Here is a 9,450-nt window from a genome sequence, read left to right on the forward strand (position 1 = left end):
GTATACATAGGTGTGCACAGAGAGGGACGAGGTGGTGCTAAAGCACCTGCCCCTTTGCCCTACTGGACAAAAAGAAAACTTTTTTGAAAGTTCATTTTCTTGTTTTGTTTATTTTTCTTGTCACAATGTTCTGTGGTCCATGTTGACATGATCATCTACAAATGCTTGACGATCAAAAGCATGTGGTAATAATGCCCAAATAGCCTATAGTCTAGTAAGGCAGCTGGAAGTTCCACATTCCCCCTGCCCCAAACCGAGCAACTGCCCCTCAAAATGCCAGAGGCGGTATACAGTATATAGTGTTTCCCGCAGAATATTTGTTCCTCAAGGTGGCCAGGGGCTTTGCTGGTATAAGAGATAGGTGAGTGTTGGAACGTCATTGGACATTCTATGTTCTGCATGTTTCACAACAAACTACAACTGCAACGTACAAGAAATTGCATTTTCAATACAAATTATTTGTCTTTTCAGGGAAGCTAATCAAGTTGGTAGGTTTTCGTTGTTAAGGTAATCGTCTTAAATGAATACCTCACTCCAAAGTCAAATTGAGTGTCTCCCTGCAGCCCCCAAGACCTGAATAGGCTGAGTTTTTCTGGCGACCCAGCATTGTCCGACTCTATCAACACTGACAGTAGCTTACGTAGTAGCTGCAGTCTTGCATCACCATCAAAAGATTTCGGCCAAAGAGAATTAATTCACACAATATTTTTCTCCAATTACTTTCCGTGTTTCTGTGTCCTGTACAAATGCACAGTCACATCGAGTGCAAATGAGAGTGCACAAAAAACACAGAGGGCTTGAACTTGGTCATTTCGGTTTGGGGACTTTGAAGTCAAAGCACAAACAAGGTTTCCCAGTGAGGTTTGCAGTGGTGGTCTGTCTGTGCTTCAACTCTGATTTTCCACATCGGAAAATACAATGTGTTTATTTGCATCGTCATTTGCACTCGATGTGAATGTACCAGACATGTAAAGAAATCTTGAGTTAATTCATCTCAATCGTTTGACAGCGTCACAAGCCTGAAGCTACTACGTCAAACTAAGCTATGGTCAGTGCTGATAGAGTCGGACTATGGCTGTGTCACCTGCAAAACTCACGTGTCACCTTCCACTCACTTCTTCAAGTCTTGGGACTGCGGCGACACACTCAATTTGATCTGGGGATGGCGTGTCCCTTTCATTAGTGAAGTGAAGTGAAGTGAAAGCCCAAATGGGAAACTCCAACTCCCGTTGTCATTGTGACACAGTACTCCACAGCACACAAGTGTTCACTGCACACTGCACACAACTAAATTGCATTTATGCCTCACCCGTGCAAGGAGGCAGCCGCCAATGGCGCCCCCAAGGGAGCAGTATGGCTGGCCAGTACCATGCTCAGGGCACCTCAGTCATGGAGGAGGATGGGGGAGAGCACTGGTTAATTACTCCCATCAACCTGAGGGGTCAGGAGTCGAACTGGCAACCTTTGGGATACCAGACTGACACCCTAACCGTTTATTTATGACTGTCCATGCATTAAAGAGTGTGGGATGAAAAACTGTATACACACACACACACACACACACACACACACACACACACACACACACACACACACACACACACACACACACACACACACACACACACACAACAACAACAACAACAACAACAACAACAACAAACTGCTGAGATAAGATGCCTCTCACAGCTCATAAAACAGACAAACACTCAACTCAGCTCAGTACTGGGCTGGCCATGAAAGATTGATGAAGTCGGCAAAGTAGGCCTACCTAACCTAACCGCCCGCCTGGCCTGCAAATTGTGCTCTGATGAATACAGGGCGTGTGTCTCCCTCCCTCCCCAGTACGATACAATACAACACAATCCAATACAATAGAGTGCAGTGCTGCCCGTCCACTCAGTGACAGCCTACAGTACACAACAGAGGTGGGCAAACTCAGGCCTGCCGGCCACATACATGCGGCCCGCTGAGCCATTTGATATGGCAATGGCATGCAATGCCTTTATAGGACAGACAACTTCTACATCCAAATTCATACAGTCACTCCACATTCTTAAAAAGGCTACCTAAAACAGGGGTCGTGTGAACTGTCAGCATGGGTTGCATGGGAGGGAAGTTGTGCACTGTAAAAAATGACAAGGATCCTATAAGGACCCTCACCATTTGCCATTCTGGAAGAACCACTAAAGGTTCCCTGATGAACCTACGTATTTGTCCTTGAAAGAACTCCAAGAAAACTCAGAGGACCTTAGGGGTTCCTGCACAGTGGAAAACTGAAGAAATAAAAAGCCAAAGTATGGGAAACTCCAACTCCCATTGTCATTTTGACATAGCACACAAGCGTTCACTGCACACAACGAAATTGTATTTATGCCTCACCCGTGCAAGGAGGCGGCCCCTAATGGCATCCCAAGGGAGGAGTGTGGTAGGACGGTAGTAGAACAGCACTGTATGCTGTTCAGGGTCCCTCAGTCGAGGAGGATGGGGGAGAGCACTGGTTAATTACGTACTTCCCCCACCGACCTGGAAGGTCGGGAGTCGAACAGGCAAACCATTGGGATGCTAGTCTGACGCCCTAACCGCTTACCCATGACTGTCCAGATAAATATTAGATAAATATTATACGATAAATATTATACGGTTGTGAAGGCATTTAAGGCTCTACATACAAGGAAAGCCAGTGGGCCAGATGGGATCTCCCCACGAATTTTACATGACTTTGCTCAGGAACTTGCACCAGCCTGGTGCCCACTGTTCCAGCTGTCTGTGGATATGCACATTATACCCTCAGCGTGGAAAAAAGCAATAATAATTCCAATACCCAAGAAACCTTGTCCACGCGAGAATAATGATTTTAGACCGGTTGCCTTAACATCAGTGGTGATGAAAACATTTGAGCGTATAATGCTGGGGGAATTAAGAACACAGGTGCAACACCTTCTCGACCCCTATCAGTTTGCCTATAAGGATAGAAGGAGTACTGCAGACGCACTATGCACTACATCTCATCTTATAATTAAGCACCTTGAAAACACCAAGGCATATGCCAGGCTCCTTTTTATGGATTTTAGTTCTGCGTTTAACACAATTGTGCCTCATTTTTTGTTAGAGAAATTACAAAGAATGCATGTCAACCCTATTATGATTAAATGGTATAATGCATTTCTCACAGATAGGACACAGCAGGTAAAAAATTAACTCCACACTCTCTGACATACTCACAATCAACACAGGAGTCCCACAAGGTTGTGTGAGTTCCCCATTATTGTTCACATTATACACAAATGAATACACAAATCAATACTCAAACAATCACATAATCAAATTTTCAGACGACACAGTCATTCTTAGTTTACTGACACAGGACTCTGATGCTTCTGTCTACCAGTCAGAGGTAGACAAGGCTGTGTTGTGGTGCGAGTCGAATAACCTGGTATTAAATGTAAGCAAAACAAAAGAAATGATATTCGACCCCAGGTCCATAGGTAAACATGAATTTATCAATCTGAACGGGGAGCCAGTGGAGCAGGTCTCCACATACAAATACCTAGGAGTTGTATTTGATTCTCAATTAAAATGGGCTCAGCACGTTGAATTTTTAAGTGTGAGAATCAGCCAACGGATACATTTCCTTAGGAGGTTGAGAGTGTTTGGCATTGAAAAAGAAATAATGATGGCTTTTTACAGGGCTTCAATCGAATCAATCATCAGATATGGGATCGTGGTATGGTTTGGGAACCTTTCTGTGAAATTGAAAGCTGAACTACAAACTCTCATTAAGAGAGCAGGGAAAATAATGGGCATGCCCCCTCCCACATCACTGCAGGCCTTATTTGACGAAACAGTAAAAAGACAGGGTCTGAAGATCATAGAGGATGATGAACATATTTTGCATGGGGAATATGAGATACTGCCCTCAGGGAAGAGATACAGGCTACCCAACTGTAATACTAATAGGTTCAAATTTTCAATGGTCCCTTGGTCAATAAGGATACTAAATAGCAGGTCTTAGTGGTGCACATGTGTGTGGGTGTGTGAGAGAGAGTGTGTGTGTGTGCGTATGTGTGTGTGTGTGTGTGTGTGTTTTATGTAGCATTATACTTTTGTACAGGTAGCATTATAGTTTTTATCTCCTGTATTTTATTTATTATTTTCTCTGAGCAATAGCTCTAGCTCAGAGTATGTGCAATATCTAGGTTTGTATATGCCTTTGGATGACTCAGGGCCAAAACTGGAACGTTGGGTGTAACACTAACAATGGTCGTCTGTTACCTGTTTACATGTTTGTTTGTGCTTTGTGGTCCTAAGTCTGTCTATTGTGGTAATTTGATGTTAATTGTGAATCACACTTTCTCATGTCCATTCTGAATTTCTCTCCTGAAGAGACAATAAAGGATAATCTAATCTAGAGTAGAGTAGAGTAGAGTAACTTTATTGATCCCCAGGGGGAAATTCAGGTATCCAGTAGCTTACATAAATACACAAATACACAAATGCCCACATGGACATTTCAAGATACAAATAACACAGGAATAGTCAAGGAGGGGAAAATAAAATAAAATAGTAAAGATAATAAATGTAAAAAAGGTATTAGAGATTATTAGAGAGTATCTACTACTACTAATATTAGAGATTATTAGGGGAACCCTCCTTTGCCACTGGGGAGGAACCCCAAACAGTTCCCCCCTGGAGCCTCGAGGCCCTTCCCAGAACTTTTATGTTCTTCTGAGAACCTTTGGGGTTCCTCTGGGGACTTTTTTGGACTCAGCTGGATGTCTTGACTAGGTGAATAGGAGAGTAGCCAGTTTGGATAGATGGAGGGGAGATAGGGGCACGGAGCATGCTGTGTGCTCATGAATTCTTGATGGGTCAGTGAAAAGCCCTGTCACTGCGCACCATCCGTCCGCACGCCCATCCGCCTGCCTCTCCGCCTGCCTTGCCTGGCCTTGCCTTGCCTCACGGCTGCCTAGCTCGCCGCTCGCTCGCTCTCCCAATTACAGCATGCGGTTTCAGCAGCAGAGATCGGGTTTGTTCTGCAATTAGGACTATAGCGGAGCCACACACTAGGGTTTCCACCCGCCAGTCACACTGTGCGCCGTGAAGCGTGAACCCACCACCTAGTGTAGTGTTTCTCAACGGGGGCGCTACAGGGGGGCGTCGGGGAGCCCTAGGGGGGTGTTGAGAAGGATAAAGCTGAGTGTGTGTGTGTGTGTGTGGGGGTGGGGGGGTTTTTGTCATTGGGGGGCATTAGTCTGTTTTATTTTTAATAAGCTGGGCGTTGGCAGGCTTTTGATGAGGTCAGGGGGACGTTGGGGGGCTTGTGATGAGGCCAATGGGGCAATTGCTCAAAAAAGGTTGAGAACCACTGACGCAGTGGGTGAGAGGCTGCCGAGAGAATAAGCGACCTGCCTTCCATTGGGTCTCAGTCAGGACAGGGCTGGGCTGGGCTGGGACAAAACATGGGCCAAGCACTCTCAGCTAGGTCCGATTCACAAGGCATTGAAGATGGTGGGGTTACACTTTACTTGATGCCGGCGTCATATATGACATGACGGTGTCATAACACTGTCATAATGCAGTCATGAATGTGTCATAAACATTATGTCAATGTTATAAACATTGTATGACTTTGTCTTTAAGTGAAATTCGGTTATGACAAAGACAGGCAATGTCAACTTTTCATGGCCATAAAACGTTTATGACATTGGCATTATGTTTATAACTCGTTCATGACACTATTATGACATCGTTATGACACTGTTATGTCATACGTATGACGCCGGCGTCAAGTAAAGTGTAGCCTATGGTGGCAACATTTTTGTCATCTAATATGAGCTATTTTGACCGCAACACTCAAAATGCTTTGATTATATTTGACAGTTTCGGATAGGCCTGCTGTACGTATAACTAGCCATCCGGGTATTTGTTTGTGAACGTGCGGTCTGCCCCTTTTTGGGAGAAAACAAACCAAATGTCTCATTAACTTACATGCAACATCGGCTAGCCTAAATGAACACAGTCCATACTTCAGCCACGGCTGTTTAGCTATATCATTTGAGCAGCAAACAACACCACACGTTTCCGGCATGTTCAGCCTGAACAACGCTTGTCTAGAGGTCCTTGACTTTCTATTCCTCTTTCACAACATTGACATGGACTTGCCTTGACTTATCCCCCAATAATTTCCCCCTAAAAGTGACGTAACGCACAGGGCCATCAAAACCATCAACAGTCCACCGGCAAATTCCCTGTATGCCATATGGCCAGTCCAGCCATACTGCGGGCTCACACTCTAAGTGCCAATGGAAACACACACAAAGGGATGGGGGTCAGGCGGCGAAACAGGATAGATTACCTCTGCCCCTCAGATAGTGGCGGGTTGTTGTTAAGCAAAAGCTGAAGAACTATGAGGAAATTGAGGTTTGGTAATTTGGAAATTGAGGTTTATATCTCATGTCCTGCTCTAATCCCTTTCCTTGCTTGCCATGCTATTTCTTATGAATAATGTCAACCTGTAGGCTGTATATGGTCTACATACTGATATTGTAGGTATAGGTGTTCAAGTCCAGGTAATGCAGTTGAAAATAATGGATTTCCACTTTACCCAAGTTGCACCTCAACAAACTGCATGGTTTATTACCAAAGTAGCCTAACAGTTGTGTTTCCTACCTGTTAACAAGAAATGGGCAACCCAAACCAATAGTTTGCCAAGTTGCCCTAGGCTAAATGTATTCTGCAATTATATTGGAAATCTCATTTCATTTTCCATTTACGCATACTGAGCAGCACGACGGACATTTCACAAAACGCGCTGGTAGCACTCTGATTACGCACAACTTCCACAGGCTTTATGTCTTCTGTCCATTCCAGACTGCTGTGGACTAATTCATTGTGTTTGCTCCAGGCTTGAGAGAAACCAAATTTCATTTACGGAATGTAATATTTTAGAGATGACCAATTTCGATTATACAATCTTCATTAAAATGTATTGCTATGTTTATGGCCCGCTCTCTTTCTGGGAATTCGAGCCACTTTCATTCAATAAAAAAGAGTCTAGTTCACATGCAACTTCATAAGAACACGTCGTTATTCATGTCATAACACCGTCGTAAGAAGCTGTAGGAATACCTTTATTGTTATTTTGTCACTGTATGCTACATTGCTCTATCACACTCAGTGACTTAGCTACTGACTTGGTGCGTAGACTACAGACCAGCGAGGACAGACTAGTGGAGGATGTATCGCTCACCGGACACATACATAGACTTGATCTCAAATAGCTCAAACGTGTTGATATCTACCAATGGATTTAAAAGTAATAAACTCTTCTGATATCCAAGGCTGCAAAGGGATAGGTAGCCTACTTGATGGTGTTTACTCCCGCTGCCCCTTAAGGACCAGACAAATGCGCCCCTGCGCGCAAACCACTTGGTGGCAACATCCTGAACTATTACACCACAGAAAGTGTCACAAACAAAGCTCATCTTCGTCTGTAGGACGTGTATTTCCACATTAGGCACTCTGTGTTTAGGGTGCTTCGAAGTTTATTAATTTATGGACGGCGGGCTAAAATCTTTCTTGTATAAACGACTCCCGCCACTATCCAAGCCAGAGCCTCGCAAAGACACCGGTTTGTGGTGATAAAACGTGTGCTGTTGCAAATATTATTACATGTTGAATACCATCAGCCAAATCTCGTCAGAAACCCTTTGCTGTTTTGATCTGCACGAGTAAAAATGTAAACAGTGTTGGCTTGCGTAAACTGTGGAACGTTTCAGTGTGAAAAATTAGTCTATTGGTTTTGGATGGCTTCAGTTGTGTGGGTGATTCAGTGCATGGGATGCTGAACATAGTCTCCTGGGACTGCATTGGCAACGGGTCATTCAACAAGTCTGAGTCATTGCAAGGATTAAGTGCCTTTTAGAACGAACACTCTCCACTCGTGCTCAGCTCATTCCCGAACACGACGTGATCTTCTCCCACAAAACTCTCACACTTATTCCCGTGATAGGATATTCTTTATGGAATATAATCAAATAAATACGCACATACTTAAATATCATTATTCAAGGTTGGACTTTGGATATACAGTAGACCACGTTTATTTCTGGGTAATTTAAGTCCACATAACCTACAGAGACTGTGGGGTTATAGCCAGACACCCTCTTCCAACGTGTAGGTTAAAGCCATGTCAGTGACCCTGTGTCACGCTAAATAAAAGCTGGGTGTTTGTGTTTGCTACAGTCGTGAGCTCGGTTCGTCTTACCTATCGTGGTGATCACAGTGATGGCGAAGTAAAAAGACCCTGCGAATTTCCACTGAACTCCCGCCTTGTGCGGTTTCAGCTGCAACACAACCCCTTCCAGTTCGTCGAAGTTGACTCTGGACAAGTTGTATTTCTCCATCAAGTCCCGCTTTCTGGCGTCCAGTTTCTTCTTCTGAGTGGTCTCCTTCTTGGATTCCAACGCATCGAAGACGGCCGCTCCGACCAGCAGATACGTGAAAGTGCAGATGATGAGCGCGAGGGTCCTCACGTTTTGCCGCTTCATGGTCAGGGTGAGTTGGCGGGCAGCAGAAGTTTAGCGGTGGATCTTGAGGAGGGCGAGCTGGGCTGGCTCATGGCTCCGCTGAGTCTGGTCTGAGAGGACCGCGGGAGCGCCGGTGGACGGTCAGATCCGGGGATGACTTTAGTGTCCAAGTGTTGGTGCGCCTTGTCTCGGAGCTGTTCGTTCAGCACCCCCTGCTTGTTTTCGGATGCCTCTCCCCCTCTCTCTAGCTCTCTCGTTCTCTCTTTCTGTCACTCTCCCTCCCCCTCGCACTCATTTATATAGTGAGGCACCCCATCCCTCTCCCTATCGTTTCATTTTTCCCTCCCCTATTGCATTTTTTTATTAATCATATGCGTGCGCATGTTTTTTGTACGATATAGACACTAGGCTATCTCGCGAGGGTTTTTCAAGCCGGAGTTTGTTTATATTTAAGACTGTCAACACGGTTTGGGCTATACAAATATCTGTCAAATCTCTTTCGTTTAATTATTTTGGATCTTTTTTATGCGTTTTACCTTTTTAAATATAGACTATAGCCTATGTGAACATAATATTCGCATTGGAACACTGATCGCAGTGATTTAGCCTACGGTTTTATTACTCAGTCGTGTCAAAGAATTTACTTCTAAGAATTTGTCCTGAATGCTTGTCAAAGAAGCATCCATGGGACAGACGATGCAGCTGCTTGTATCATGACTGCAATTTCTTGTTTATTTATTTATTTACTTATTTATTTATTTGTCTGTCCGTCCTCGGGCTGGCTCAGTCACTCAGTCAGTTCTCAATCCGCAATCACAGTAATTAGTGGCTGCCTTGGCTGAGCTGCACGCATTGACGAATGGCACGCTTGGTGGACAAGGACAAGGACAAGGTATCCTCTTCTTTTTCTTCTTCTTCT

At 44.4% G+C, this 9,450-nt stretch overlaps 1 protein-coding gene across 1 annotated transcript in view; it reads right to left on the reverse strand.

The window, feature by feature from the left end:
• kcnk3a (potassium channel, subfamily K, member 3a) overlaps positions 1 to 8,756 on the reverse strand; it is an 88,689-nt gene extending 79,933 nt beyond the window's left edge. The window contains exon 1 of the mRNA XM_063223727.1: positions 8,270 to 8,756. Coding sequence (XP_063079797.1) covers positions 8,270 to 8,552 — 283 coding nt within the window. The 5' untranslated portion in view covers positions 8,553 to 8,756. The remainder of the gene's footprint in view (positions 1 to 8,269) is intronic.
• Between the last annotated feature and the right edge of the window lie 694 nt (positions 8,757 to 9,450).

The sequence above is a fragment of the Engraulis encrasicolus genome, chromosome 18, assembly GCF_034702125.1.
Source record: "Engraulis encrasicolus isolate BLACKSEA-1 chromosome 18, IST_EnEncr_1.0, whole genome shotgun sequence".
Taxonomy (NCBI): domain Eukaryota; kingdom Metazoa; phylum Chordata; class Actinopteri; order Clupeiformes; family Engraulidae; genus Engraulis; species Engraulis encrasicolus.